Source organism: Macrosteles quadrilineatus, unplaced genomic scaffold (genome assembly GCF_028750875.1).
Source record: "Macrosteles quadrilineatus isolate MER2022 unplaced genomic scaffold, UCM_ALF_1.0 Scaffold_4__1_contigs__length_99947679, whole genome shotgun sequence".
Lineage (NCBI taxonomy): Eukaryota > Metazoa > Arthropoda > Insecta > Hemiptera > Cicadellidae > Macrosteles > Macrosteles quadrilineatus.
In genome coordinates this window covers 44,923,463-44,939,203 of record NW_026542597.1, presented here as the reverse complement: position 1 = coordinate 44,939,203, position 15,741 = coordinate 44,923,463, and the positions used below count along the sequence as shown (strand labels likewise).

The 15,741-nt window shown below is 35.6% G+C and overlaps 2 protein-coding genes across 8 annotated transcripts in view; one reads left to right on the top strand and one right to left on the bottom strand.

Moving 5' to 3' along the window:
• The window catches only part of LOC128991538 (sulfiredoxin-1), a 29,144-nt gene that overhangs the window by 1,669 nt on the left and 11,734 nt on the right, over positions 1-15,741 (top strand). The window contains exons 1-2 of one of the 3 annotated variants that reach the window (XM_054414511.1): positions 3,239-3,400; positions 8,578-8,714. In XM_054414511.1, coding sequence (XP_054270486.1) covers positions 8,580-8,714 — 135 coding nt within the window. In that variant the 5' untranslated portion in view covers positions 3,239-3,400; positions 8,578-8,579. The other 2 variants (XM_054414510.1, XM_054414512.1) reach the window with 2 other exon arrangements.
• The window catches only part of LOC128991537 (tRNA-dihydrouridine(47) synthase [NAD(P)(+)]-like), a 60,237-nt gene that overhangs the window by 33,184 nt on the left and 11,312 nt on the right, over positions 1-15,741 (bottom strand). Inside the window, exon 1 of one of the 5 annotated variants that reach the window (XM_054414509.1) lies at positions 5,494-5,512. The exons of 1 other annotated variant lie outside the window; for it this stretch is intronic. Coding sequence is in view for 3 of the 4 variants with exons in the window: in XM_054414508.1 (XP_054270483.1) it covers positions 2,667-2,713 (47 nt within the window). In the remaining variant the exon portion in view is untranslated. Of the gene's footprint in view, positions 1-1,959; positions 1,986-2,666; positions 2,875-5,493; positions 5,513-15,741 lie in introns of those variants that run through there. 3 more of the 5 variants (XM_054414508.1, XM_054414505.1, XM_054414507.1) reach the window with 3 other exon arrangements.

Below are 15,741 nucleotides of genomic sequence, written 5' to 3'. Positions count from 1 at the left end.
GAGGCCAAAAACACCATTCGTTCAAATTTTTATATATGTATATATATATATATATATATATATATATATATATATATATAGACTTATATATATATACGTCCGTGAACGCGATAACTTGAGTAATTTTTGTCCGATTTTGATGAAATTTGGTTTAAAGGTGTAAAGCGGGATAAACTTGAATGAGTTCGCTAACCAGCACGATCGGACCATGGGAACGGGGTTTTATGGGGTAAAAATTGGTTTTTCTCACTTTTGACCCTCAAAACACAAAATTTCCCGATTTCTCTTTAGACCTTTTTAAAGAGCATAAAAAAACAAATAATTTAGTATATAAAAGTATTTTTGTTCGATTATTAGTAACGGAGAAAATTAAAAAAATTGTAAATTTAAAATTCCCATGTTATTCTTATGGAGAATATTGTCAAATGTTGTAGTTTGCTTGTTTATGGATATAATTATTTTGATCAAACTTGGCAAATTTATTTATTTTGTACTAAGCTATCAATATTTTACTCAAAAACACACTTTATTAGTTTCCTTGTAGCAGCAAACCTAGGTACTCGTTAAACCTAATGTTATTAAAATATATTTAACTGAAAATCAATTCAGACAAATGGAAATTCGCTTAGTCGGCAGGTTTGCTGCGGCGGGGGTATTTATAATAAGTGCCAGACGTTTTCTTTTTTTCTGCCATTGTTTTCTTAGTATCGGCTCGCTAGATGTTTTACTCATTTATTCAGTTTATACTTTCTTCTTATTTAATGCACTATAATTATAAATTAAACTTAAAACACTCGTAATCATTCACTTATCAACAATCATGAATCATCAAAACAACGCCATTACGATACCGATACACGCTATACGCTAATACACTAAAGAGTGCAATACAACGTTGTGCTCTGTTCTAGGATAAGAGTCAGAAGGGTGGGAAGGGAGGGGGAAGTTTCATGTTGTGACAATTGGCGCTGCAAGCTTGCTTATGTCATCTCGAGTATGAGTGAGTCGTGAAATGAAACCCACAGGAGCCGCGCCGTACGCTGCCGAGCGTCAGCTCACTACAAAATCGAAACTGCAAATGGCATTGAGGCCTTGAGTTGTAGTGCTGTACAAATATACACATTTTTCAAGTGCTGTTGGTACAAACAGAATAAATGCCTTTATTGTGGTATACTTGAACTCTGAGCGAAAATAAACAAAATTATGTTGTTCACGTAAAAAAATTGTTCCGTTGGCGCCACGGCGCCACTTTTTCGTGGCGCCATATGCGGCCGCGTAGTTCGCGTATGGGTTAAACCGGCCCTGGGAACTACCTTCAACACAGCACCATTCCTCGTTTTATGGGTCCTGGAAATGGGTTACAGTCTGCTCTTTGGTTGTCTTCTTTAGCGACAGTATGAATGGTCGCCATTTTATAAAAAAGTATTAGTATTAAAGTCTAAGATCTGTGAAGTGTATTGCTGCAACCCACAATTTGTCAAATACATGAACGTCTTCTGGATCAAGATTTACCATTGTATTTATTACGACAGTGTATTAAGTTTTCTTTTGTTAGTATTAGCCTTTTATATTATCATCTCTTCACATTTAACTTAGGCCTAAGTAGGAGATAAGTCATAAATAATTTATTCAGCCAAATCAACCAAATACAATTAGCGTTAGCTATGTCAAAATAAACTAAAATAAACTGGAGTAAAACTAAAATACACATCTTCTTAGGTAGTTAACATTTATACAACTATCTACAAGTTGTGACTACCAGCCAAAATTACCCGGACACTGTAATATACTTTATTTAAAAGCACTCTCTTCACCTCAAAGCAACATCAAACATCGCAAGATTGTTTTTAACTAACGACAGTGTCTCCAATATGTACAGAGACACTGTCGTTAGTTAAAAAGAATCTTGACATGTTTGATGTTGCTTCCTGTCACAGTTACTTACTCCGAAATACTCACAACATTCCCATCCCCAAGCACTCCACTTCATTCTTCCAACATCATTTCCAGGACAACGATACACAGCTATACAACAGCCTCCAACTGGCGTTGAAGACCGAGCAGGATCACCAGACTTTTAAGAGGGCTGTGAAGAGATTGCTCTTAAATAAAGTACCATTACAGTGTGTCCGGGATTTTTTGGCTGGTAGTCACAACTTCTAAATAGTTTTACAAATGTTGACTAACTTACCTAAGAAGTTGTGTATTTTAGTTTTACTCCAGTTTGTTTTGACATACCTAACGCTAATTGTATTTGGTTGATTTGGCTGAATAAATGGCTTATGACTTATCGGCTGCACTTTACTTTAGGTCCTACACTCATTCGAATGAAAATATTGATTATTCAATTCTTTCATTCGATATATCGTTTGGTTAGTTAGGTTAGGTTTTCTTACCTAACTAACCAAACGATATATCGAATGGAACAATCGATTAATTGATATATCGATCGATATTTTCATTCAAATGAGTGTAGGACCTAAAGTAAAGTGCAGCCGATATATCTCCTACTTAGGCCTACATAAGTTAAATATTTGATACTTTTGATAGCTTACTTAAATATTCTGTTATTAGCCATCTTAAGCATCGAAATGTAAATTGGTGTATGCCTATTTCCGATGGAATTATAAATAAATAAACAATAATTCTAATAACATTGCCCTTACATGTGAGAATCTTCGGCTCCTATTGATGCAGCTAAATCTTCGTCCATAACACCGGCCCCTAGGCTAACTAATAACAATATCCCTCTATAATAAACTAAATATACAAAAATTAAAAATGTCTACTAAAACAAGGCTTTAGTTTGCTTTGCATGAAAGCAACAAATTAAGCAAACGACATTTCATTTAACCTACAGTGCAATATCTGATTGACTGCCTTGACTAGTCGGCACACACACAGAACAGACGACAGGATGAGGATAGACAGACAGACTGACAGCACACAGACTGACTAGCAGAATACGTCTGTCTAGTCTATCCGTCCAGTCCATACATCTGGAGTCCAATCTCCGCTCACTCCAGTTCAGTCTACAATCGATCCAGTCCAGTCTCCATTCACTCTAGTCAAGTCTGTAGCTTCAGCTAGTCGATCCAATCCAAGTCGACCGCGATCCGCGATCCTCGACTCCAATCTAACTACTTATAGTCGAAACGAAACTCTTTCTTTGCTTCATGCTTGGGTCTTGGGTCTGTCTTGATGGAATTGAATTGAATTGATTGATGGATGAGGATGAGTGTAAAAATTTAAAATATGTAAATAACAACAACACCAAAATGTCAAATAAATATAAGTTTTATATATTTTTTTAAATAATCTAAACGTATACATTGTGAAATTAAACTAATATTTTTTTATAGCTTGTTTTATATAGGCTACTGTGCAACTCAAATTAAAAGTGAGTAGAACGAAATCAAAAGTTATGCAACTTGTTGTGCCCTCCCTAAGAGTCATGTAATTATAACCTACAAAAGAAAAGCATTCTGTTCTGTGAAGTGAATGGTGATTCAATGATAGATAATTGTGACAATCAGTGTTCCCCTTCATAAGTTCTTCGTTTGTTTATTGCCAATTAATTGCCACCATTAGGATTTAAAAGCTTTAATTTATTACAAGTTAGATGTTGAGGAGGCTACTTTCTAGAGGTGAGACCCTAGATCAGTAATAACTTATTCAAGCCTAGGCTGTCACTACTTGTGTGAACCTAGCAATAACTCAGCAATAAGTAGTGTGCGCGCCTTATAAAAGCTATTGCAGGCCGGTTTGCGGAACTTATTGCTGACTTTACCCCCCCCCCCCAAACTTAGTCCCCAGATAAATGAGATTGATACTGCCCTGTCCGTTAGTGTGTCCTCTATGAGGTAACATTATCGGTAATAACCTACTCGGCTGTATTTTTCTGCAAATGGCCAGCAATAGATCCCCCCTAACTTAGTCCCCAGATACATGATATTGATACTGTCGTGTCCGTTAGTGTGTCCTCTATGAGGTGACATCATCGGTAATAACCTACTCGGGCCATTTTTCCGCAAATGGCCAGCAATAGATTTTATAAAGCGTGGGCACTATTTATTGCTGACTTTACCCCCCCCCCCTAACTTAGTCCCCAGGTACATGATATTGATACTGGTGTGTCCTCTATCAGGTGGCACTATCAGTAAATAACTTACTCGGCTGTATTTTTCCGCAAATGGCCAGCAATAGATTTTATAAGGCTACATGATATTGATACTGTCTTGTCAGTTAGTGTGTCCTATATGAGGTGACATTATCGGTAATAACCTACTCGGGCTATTTTTCCGCAAATGGCCAGATTTTATAAGGCGCCCCTAACTTAGTCCCCAGGCACATGATATTGATACTGTCGTGTCCGTTAATGTGTCCTCTATCGGGTGAAACTATCGGTAATAACCTACTCGGCCGTATTTCTCTGCAAAACGGCCAGCAATAGATTTTATAAGGCGAGCACACTACTTATTGCTGCATTTACCCCCCCCCCCCTCCAACTTAGTCCCCAGGTAAATGAAATTGATACTTTCGTGTCCGTTAATTTGCCCTGTATCAGGTGACACTATCGGTAATAACCTACGCGGCCGTATTTTTCCACAAAAAGGCCAGCAATAGATTTTATAAGGCGCGCGCACTAGGCCCTACTTATTGCTAAGTTATTGCCAGGTTCATACCAATCCTGTCACTTACTTAAAAGGTTTTGACAATTAAATATAATTTCTGATTCTCCAACTCACCTGGAACGTCCTATAAGACGTTTTTAAACTGTACCTAGACACCAACACTACAACTTTCTCAAATGACTTTTTTGTCGCCGAGACTTCCTGTACTCACCACCCCTGAAAAACTCCCTTAAACATCAGACAGGGCAGTTTACTATAGCCTACTAGACACCACACACAGATTACTGTTAGGTTAGGTTAATCTAGGTTATGGTGTCTAGTAATCTGGGCTTAATGTCTAGTAATCTTGGTGAGGTGTCTACTAGTAGGAAACTGCCCTGTCACGATGTTTAAGCGAGTTTTTCAGGGTGGTGTCTAGTAATTTAGGCATGGTGTCTACAGGAAGCCTTGGCAACAAAAAAGACATTTGAGAAAGTTGTAGTGTTGGTGTCTAGGAACAGTTTAAACATGTCTTATACAGGGTGTGGCAAAAAAACCGATCTATTTTCTTCAGCGCACTGTTCAGCGACAGGCCGTCTGAGGGGGGTGGGAGTAGGCTCGTTGGATAGCCTATACAATGCCATTTCTTGTAGTCATAAAACAGTGGTTGTATGAGCTACGTGCGGTTGCCATCACGTCGTTTTTAAAAAGTAGTTACCTAATCAGTCATTGCAACCCAGTGGCAGTCCCGTGCTTTTATTCTATTAGGTCGACGGAGGGGTACCGTCGTGATTATATGTATGGATAACACAATTAAAGAGATTATAATTCTAAATAATCTGTAGGTATAAAAATTAACCTCAAAATTTGTATAACTGACCAGTCAGACATGTTCGGGCACTGAGCAGCCACTTGTTTTCAGGCGGGCCTGCAAGGACCGTTTTCCACAGCAGCACGAACTCTATCGAATGTTAGTTGTCTGGCGTCCGATCTGACTTTGGACGTTCTTTCACCTTCCTTTTCAACGCAGAAGCCGTTGCTCTAAAGTTAGTAACCCACCGCATTATTGTGACGCAACGGAACTTCTCCATGTCGCCTTAATTAAAAGAATGCATGAAACTGCCGATGTCGCTGAGTTACATACATACATGCATGATACATGATCTCTCCGTCCATAGTCCTTTGCCTTAAGGAATTTGAGTGGTCAGGGTTAATACAAAGAATAACCAAACTTAATAGGTACTAGTTAAGATCACTAGTTACTAGTTAAGTTCGCAACAGCCTAACTCGACCAAGCTGAGCTGTTGTCCTGATCTGGACAACCAGCTGCAGTTAACTAATAGTTATTTGTGCAACTAGTGAGAAAAGTGAGCAATTGACTCACTCGAGAGAAATCCTTACTCACGAGCCGTAGGCGAGTGAGGAATGGTTTCTCGAGTGAGGCAATTGTACTTTGAACTGAGTTGCACATTATACTTTTCCTACAGTTACCATAAAACAAATAAATTGGTGAAGAAACAGAAGTGAACTTTTAATATAACATTTAATGTGAAGTGACAAATACAACAGTACAACAGCTGACCAGCTGATTTACAGCCAGTGCTGCCAACGTATTTCGCGCGCATACGACGTTGCCTGCATGTTACGCGCTCACTATTTCGTGCCTTCACGTTGCAAATCTGGAGTGAGACAAAGTAATTAGAGTGAGACAATGTTAACATTGTCTCACTGATGAGCGAATTGGCCACTTTGCTTTCTCAAATCAGTGAGAGAACATGTACATTGTTAGGTAACTGTAGGAAAAACAATTAACTGTCAGGCTTTAAATAAATGATTCTGGCTATATAACAGCTGATTTTACATTCATATTTGGGATAAAATACGCACCTAGGTGGTGTCGCCATATCAATGCCTGGAAATTATAATTGTATGCTTATTTTGTATTTGTAAGTGTATACCATCTATAAGTCATTAGCATTATTAATAGCTGGTAACTGAGTGTTTAAAGCGCTAAGTAGCCTACTGAATCTTATCGGCAAGCAACGGCTCAAAGATTAAAGTCCAGAGACTTTTGGGAGTTAAAAATGGTACTTTGAGCTATTACTTTTAACTACCGGTATCCTGAAGTTCAAACCCTCCACCCACCAACCCACCAGTTGTCATACTGGGTCATTATAGGCCTAACTTATCTAAAATCTCCATCGGAGGCGATTGCGGTTAAAAAAAATAATAATAAACAGCAACCAACACTGTTCCTAGTTTAAACACAACATTTTCCAGTGTTTTAACGACCTGTGACGTCTTTGCTAACTGTTCTACCTAAGGCCCATCATTGTTTTTATTCTCAGTGATGGGATTTAATCTAGAACTAGTTGCTCTGCCCGTGCTTCGCTACGGGGTGAGAATGCAGAAAAGAAAAATTCGGTTTTACTTTAAGATACTATAATATTCTATGGGAAACAGATACAACACACTTACCACAGGATACACACACTTATCAGGAAACATATAGGAAAAAGCTCAATCCTGCTTATTGATTAATTAAATTAAGATCTCTTAATGTATTACAGTACTATCATTTTATATAGTGTATAGCATTTATTTAAAATATATGCAAAAGTATAATTCATTGACCACATGGCACCAAGAAACAATTCTCCTGGTAAACAAATTAAATTAAATAGCAGAACAGCATTTCTGACAACAGCTGTAGTTTAATAACAATGTTTGTTTCCCATGTTAATCTTATGGAGAAATACAAAACTTAAAAGGGCCACCAGGCCTCACTCTCTAATTATTTCCCTAAAAAGAAAGTTTCCTGCACAACTTCATGTTACGCCCTTTCCAATCACACCAAAAACATGTCAATCGGTTCAGTAGTTTCGGAGGAGTAATTGTCACCAAAAACCTGCCTGCATATTAAATAAGTATATATAGATAGACTAGCTGTGTACCCGTTCTACGCACGGGGATCTTATAATATTCAGTTGAAACCTTCTTATATAAAGAACAGCAGTTGGTTTGCATATTTTAAGATATGCTGGCCAAACTATTATACATAGCTTCATTTTATGTTGTTTTTTGTTGTTCCGGATCGGTATGACAATCAATAAAAGGTTAAATTACCTCTGTGTCTGCCGGTCGATCCTATAACGGTAGGCTTACTTTTATTTTTACTATCTGATCTCGTTTGCATGGCTCAATCACGTCCTGGTTGAAGTTCGTTCGCTACGCTCACTCACCTGTATGTTGGAGCTCGTTCGCTGCGCTCACTTTCCTTCAGGTTAGCTCGTTCGCTACGCTCACTTGCCTTCAGGTTAGCTCGTTCGCTACGCTCACTCGCCTCCAGGTTGCAAATTAGCTGTTGTCATAAATGTAAAAGAAATAATAGTGCTAGTGCTGCACCCTGTTGGTAATCCTTGTAACTTTAATGCTATTGAACATCACAGAACAGAACCAACTTGTTTAATTGAAACAGCTGTTAAGATTCAATAATTTCATTTCTCATAAGGTTAACATGGGCTTCCAGAAATTCCACGTCAAAAATCGACAAAAACTTGATTTTCAAGGGTTTACTGTTAAATATCTAACTGTCTCATATTCGATGAAATACGTCTAAAACCATCTCATATATGTATAGTATTTGGAAAATAAGTTTCAGGCGGGACAGTGCTATAGTTATTGAGGAGTAGTTGTAATAAAGTGCGTATTTTAGCGTTACCAAGAGAATGACAGATAGACAGACAGACAGACAGACAGACAGACAGACAGAAATTGAGATAAGGTTTGATTCGGTTTCTCTGACCTATGAAATGTAAAAATAACCAAAAAGTTCATTATTCTAAGCAATGTACAGACAAAACTCTAATTTTATTTATATAGATATATTTTGAAACAGAACCTCTTTTATTTTCTAAAAACCGTATCATTGCAAAATTGAAAAATGTGTTTTTTTTTGTTTCAGCAATGTCAACAGAAGTTACCAGCATTCATTCCCATCAAATTGGAGAAGTCCATGATGTCCCAATGAATGTAATAATAAGACCATTTCCACCAGAAGTAAATGAGGAGAAAGTCAAAAGTCTAATGAATACACTACAAGTAAGATTGCAAAAATCTTTTCATCAAGTTTTTTTTTGCCATAGGCCTAATAAATTAAAAAAATTTCTTTGTCTAGCTTATATTTTATTAGCTAAAGCTCTTTACTCACATTACTGCTGTTGGTGTTTGAATAGTCTTATCACAGTCACAGTCCGCAGTAAATGGATGTAAAACTGCCAATAAACCAACATTAAGCTATGACGTCAACGTCAGATCAGCAGATCAAGAAGGCCGTGGCTTCAGAACTTCCTAACCTCAAATGCATGTTTCACTGAAAAATGTGGAAATCATATATTTTGAGCAGTGTTTAAGTGTTTGTTTTACTAATGTACCATTTTTATATAACTGAGTTGCCTAAATAAAGTACAATAACCATTAATATCACTTGTTGTTATTCCATTGTATCACTCTATGAACCACTAACCTCAAAGTGCATTACTCGCAACAAAGATATGTAAACATTCCTTTCAGCCTATTTTAATATTAAATTTAATTAATTTGATTAATAAATGTAACCGAGGCACATACGAAAAAAAATAATGATATAACACTGTTACTGTTATACCATAATATTGAATCACGAAATATACTCCCGACGTACGAGATTGTAACAGTGTTACAGTAAATAAAAACAGCTTCAACTGGTACAATCAACAGAATGAGTAAAGTGTATTATTTCAAATCTGGTTTGATTCATGTTTATTATTTTCATGGAGTATGTTATTTACACGTATATACATGCCATAATAAAATGGCAAGCCCATTCGATGCTTATAATGGTTACTGTAGGTGGTATAAGATAGGCCTGCTCCTTACTGGGCTACGTTTTTTTCAGATAAAAAAATTATATTTCAAATTTCTCTCGATAAATTTTTATTATTTTTATGGAGTATGTTATTTAGACTTCTATACATGTTATAATTAAATGGCAAGCCCATTCAATGCTTATGATGGTTTCTATAGGTGGTAGAAGATAAGCCTGCACCTTATTGTGCTACCAAATTTTCATAAAAAAAATTATATTTCAAATTTGGCTCGGTAAATTTCGATTATTTTTATGGAGTATGTTATTTACAAGTATACACGTGACATAATTAAATGGCAAGCCCATTCAATGCTTATGATGGTTTCTATAGGTGGTAGAAGATAGGCCTGCTCCTTACTGGGCTACGGTTTTTTTCAGATAAAAAAATTATATTTCAAATTTGGCTCGATAAATTTTCATTATTTTTATGGAGTATGTTATTTAGACGTATACACATGTCATACGTAAATGGCAAGCCCATTCAATGCTTATGATGGTTTCTATAGGTGGTAGAAGATAGTCCTGCTCCTTACTGAGCTACCGATTTTTCAGAAGAAAAAAATTATATTTCAAATTTCGCTCGATAAATTTTGATTATTTTTATGGAGTATGTTATTTACAAGTATACACGTGACATAATTAAATGGCAAGCCCATTCAATGCTTATGATGGTTTCTATAGGTGGTAGAAGATAGGCCTGCTCCTTACTGGGCTACGTTTTTTTCAGATAAAAAAATTATATTTCAAATTTCGCTCGATAAATTTTCATTATTTTTATGGAGTATGTTATTTAGACGTATACACATGTCATACGTAAATGGCAAGCCCATTCAATGCTTATGATGGTTTCTATAGGTGGTAGAAGATAGTCCTGCTCCTTACTGAGCTACCGATTTTTCAGAAGAAAAAAATTATATTTCAAATTTCGCTCGATAAATTTTGATTATTTTTATGAAGTATGTTATTTACAAGTATACACGTGACATAATTAAATGGCAAGCCCATTCAATGCTTATGATGGTTTCTATAGGTGGTAGAAGATAGGCCTGCTCCTTACTGGGCTACGGTTTTTTTCAGATAAAAAAATTATATTTCAAATTTCGCTCGATAAATTTTCATTATTTTTATGGAGTATGTTATTTAGACGTATACACATGTCATACGTAAATGGCAAGCCCATTCAATGCTTATGATGGTTTCTATAGGTGGTAGAATATAGTCCTGCTCCTTACTGAGCTACCGATTTTTCAGAAGAAAAAAATTATATTTCAAATTTCGCTCGATAAATTTTGATTATTTTTATGGAGTATGTTATTTACAAGTATACACGTGACATAATTAAATGGCAAGCCCATTCAATGCTTATGATGGTTTCTATAGGTGGTAGAAGATAGGCCTGCTCCTTACTGGGCTACGGTTTTTTTTCAGATAAAAAAATTATATTTCAAATTTCGCTCGATAAATTTTCATTATTTTTATGGAGTATGTTATTTAGACGTATACACATGTCATACGTAAATGGCAAGCCCATTCAATGCTTATGATGGTTTCTATAGTTGGTAGAAGATAGTCCTGCTCCTTACTGAGCTACCGATTTTTCAGAAGAAAAAAATTATATTTCAAATTTCGCTCGATAAATTTTGATTATTTTTATGGAGTATGTTATTTACAAGTATACACGTGACATAATTAAATGGCAAGCCCATTCAATGCTTATGATGGTTTCTATAGGTGGTAGAAGATAGTCCTGCTCCTTACTGAGCTACCGATTTTTCAGAAGAAAAAAATTATATTTCAAATTTCGCTCGATAAATTTTGATTATTTTTATGGAGTATGTTATTTACAAGTATACACGTGACATAATTAAATGGCAAGCCCATTCAATGCTTATGATGGTTTCTATAGGTGGTAAAAGATAGGCCTGCTCCTTACTGGGCTACGGTTTTTTTCAGATAAAAAAATTATATTTCAAATTTGGCTCGATAAATTTTCATTATTTTTATGGAGTATGTTATTTAGACGTATACACATGTCATACATAAATGGCAAGCCCATTCAATGCTTATGATGGTTTCTATAGTTGGTAGAAGATAGTCCTGCTCCTTACTGAGCTACCGATTTTTCTGAAGAAAAAAATTATATTTCAAATTTGGCTCGATAAATTTTGATTATTTTTATGGAGTATGTTATTTACAAGTATACACGTGACATAATTAAATGGCAAGCCCATTCAATGCTTATGATGGTTTCTATAGGTGGTAGAAGATAGGCCTGCTCCTTACTGGGCTACGGTTTTTTTCAGATAAAAAAATTATATTTCAAATTTCGCTCGATAAATTTTCATTATTTTTATGGAGTATGTTATTTAGACGTATACACATGTCATACGTAAATGGCAAGCCCATTCAATGCTTATGATGGTTTCTATAGTTGGTAGAATATAGTCCTGCTCCTTACTGAGCTACCGATTTTTCAGAAGAAAAAAATTATATTTCAAATTTCGCTCGATAAATTTTGATTATTTTTATGGAGTATGTTATTTAGACTTCTACACATGTTATAATTAAATGGCAAGCCCATTCAATGCTTATGATGGTTTCTATAGGTGGTAGAAGATAGGCCTGCTCCTTACTGGGCTACGGTTTTTTTCAGATAAAAAAATTATATTTCAAATTTCGCTCGATAAATTTTCATTATTTTTATGGAGTATGTTATTTAGACGTATACACATGTCATACGTAAATGGCAAGCCCATTCAATGCTTATGATGGTTTCTATAGTTGGTAGTAGATAGTCCTGCTCCTTACTGAGCTACCGATTTTTCAGAAGAAAAAAATTATATTTCAAATTTCGCTCGATAAATTTTGATTATTTTTATGGAGTATGTTATTTAGACGTATACACATGTCATACGTAAATGGCAAGCCCATTCAATGCTTATGATGGTTTCTATAGTTGGTAGAAGATAGTCCTGCTCCTTACTGACCTACCGATTTTTCAGAAGAAAAAAATTATATTTCAAATTTCGCTCGATAAATTTTGATTATTTTTATGGAGTATGTTATTTACAAGTATACACGTGACATAATTAAATGGCAAGCCCATTCAAAGCTTATGATGGTTTCTATAGGTGGTAGAAGATAGGCCTGCTCCTTACTGGGCTACGGTTTTTTCAGAAGAAAAAAATTATATTTCAAATTTCGCTCGATAAATTTTGATTATTTTTATGGAGTATGTTATTTAGACGTATACACATGCCATACGTAAATGGCAAGCCCATTCAATGCTTATGATGGTTTCTATAGTTGGTAGAATATAGTCCTGCTCCTTACTGAGCTACCGATTTTTCAGAAGAAAAAAATCATATTTTAAATTTGGCTCGATAAATTTTGATTGTTTTTATGGAGTATCTTATTTACAAGTATACACGTGACATAATTAAATGGCAAGCCCATTCAATGCTTATGATGGTTTGTATAGGTGGTAGAAGATAGTCCTGCTCCTTACTGAGCTACCGATTTTTCAGAAGAAAAAAATTATATTTCAAATTTCGCTCGATAAATTTTGATTATTTTTATGGAGTATGTTATTTAGACTTCTACACATGTTATAATTAAATGGCAAGCCCATTCAATGCTTATGATGGTTTCTATAGGTGGTAGAAGATAGGCCTGCTCCTTACTGGGCTACGGTTTTTTTCAGATAAAAAAATTATATTTCAAATTTCGCTCGATAAATTTTCATTATTTTTATGGAGTATGTTATTTAGACGTATACACATGTCATACGTAAATGGCAAGCCCATTCAATGCTTATGATGGTTTCTATAGTTGGTAGAAGATAGTCCTGCTCCTTACTGAGCTACCGATTTTTCAGAAGAAAAAAATTATATTTCAAATTTCGCTCGATAAATTTTGATTATTTTTATGGAGTATGTTATTTAGACGTATACACATGTCATACGTAAATGGCAAGCCCATTCAATGCTTATGATGGTTTCTATAGTTGGTAGAAGATAGTCCTGCTCCTTACTGAGCTACCGATTTTTCAGAAGAAAAAAATTATATTTCAAATTTCGCTCGATAAATTTTGATTATTTTTATGGAGTATGTTATTTAGACTTCTACACATGTTATAATTAAATGGCAAGCCCATTCAATGCTTATGATGGTTTCTATAGGTGGTAGAAGATAGGCCTGCTCCTTACTGGGCTACGGTTTTTTTCAGATAAAAAAATTATATTTCAAATTTCGCTCGATAAATTTTCATTATTTTTATGGAGTATGTTATTTAGACGTATACACATGTCATACGTAAATGGCAAGCCCATTCAATGCTTATGATGGTTTCTATAGTTGGTAGTAGATAGTCCTGCTCCTTACTGAGCTACCGATTTTTCAGAAGAAAAAAATTATATTTCAAATTTCGCTCGATAAATTTTGATTATTTTTATGGAGTATGTTATTTAGACGTATACACATGTCATACGTAAATGGCAAGCCCATTCAATGCTTATGATGGTTTCTATAGTTGGTAGAAGATAGTCCTGCTCCTTACTGACCTACCGATTTTTCAGAAGAAAAAAATTATATTTCAAATTTCGCTCGATAAATTTTGATTATTTTTATGGAGTATGTTATTTACAAGTATACACGTGACATAATTAAATGGCAAGCCCATTCAAAGCTTATGATGGTTTCTATAGGTGGTAGAAGATAGGCCTGCTCCTTACTGGGCTACGGTTTTTTTCAGAAGAAAAAAATTATATTTCAAATTTCGCTCGATAAATTTTGATTATTTTTATGGAGTATGTTATTTAGACGTATACACATGTCATACGTAAATGGCAAGCCCATTCAATGCTTATGATGGTTTCTATAGTTGGTAGAATATAGTCCTGCTCCTTACTGAGCTACCGATTTTTCAGAAGAAAAAAATTATATTTCAAATTTCGCTCGATAAATTTTGATTATTTTTATGGAGTATGTTATTTAGACGTATACACATGTCATACGTAAATGGCAAGCCCATTCAATTTATTGCGAAATGCGAGTAGTTTACAGTCAGTCTTATCCACGCTGATTATCCATTCAATCCAGTAAACATTTACATCTGTAAATAAATTGAACTTAATTAATCATACAATAGAACTTTAATGGCACCAGTAAGAGTAAGCGTATGACTCACTCACATTCACCGGGGTGGCTCGGTGGCTGCCGCGAGGCTCGGGTTCCGTCATCGCCGCCGAGCTGTCAAACGTTGTTTGATATTCTTTTGTGTTTTAAATGTCGTTCGTAGGTTTTTAATCGATACAACAATTGATATAGGCTAATTCATAATAAATAAGACATATTTTAGGCACATGTATCTGTCTGTCCTTTATTTTTTTATTTTCATTCCAAAACATTAACTTATTTCTAGCGATAGTAAGGCCTCGCCGGGTAGACCTCGCCGGGCAGGCCTCGCTGCGCGAGGCCTTCTCCTGCGCGAGGCCTGAAGCGGCCGCTCCACTCGCTCCACCCTAAGGACGGCGCTGTCTATGTAATATAAAAATATACTAAACTAAAGCTTATTCCACTTACCTCTTTCATACTTTGAATCACTAAGAGGTTCCAGTGGCGTTCGTGGTGTAGTTGATAGCGTCTCGGACTGCTGTTCAGGAGGTCTCGAGTTCGAATTCACACGGGGGCATATACTTTTTGTCAAATATTTTGCTTTAGAATGCTAATACTTCTTAACTGTACATCTTTTGTTCGAATTTGAGCCATTTATAATGTTATTTATGAAGAGAACTATTTTTTTAAAATAGCAAACCTTTATTCAAATTTTTTCTTAGAGCTTTTTCATATTATCAGCAAGTTTGGTAGAATTGGTTAGGTTATGACAGTTTAATTTTATAATTCAACATTTATAAATTAGTTTCATAATTAAAAAATTCATTTTCCATATTTAAGAATGATAAAATGTTATTATATCATTGTGTATCCAGTTCCATTTGGTAACACAGGATTCCAACTCCCACGACACAGTTACGTCGCGGAAAGGGGGAACATACCCTCCTTCGCCATTACCTCCCCAAGATGCGCTAAAAATTTCGCGCAGGTCGTCTGCGCCGGCGCCGTCCTAGTGACTCATCGACGACAGACAGACAACGCAGTATGCTTATCCTCATACTCGCTATGTACAAGTTCATACGGACCGTTAACATGATTCGTAAACAG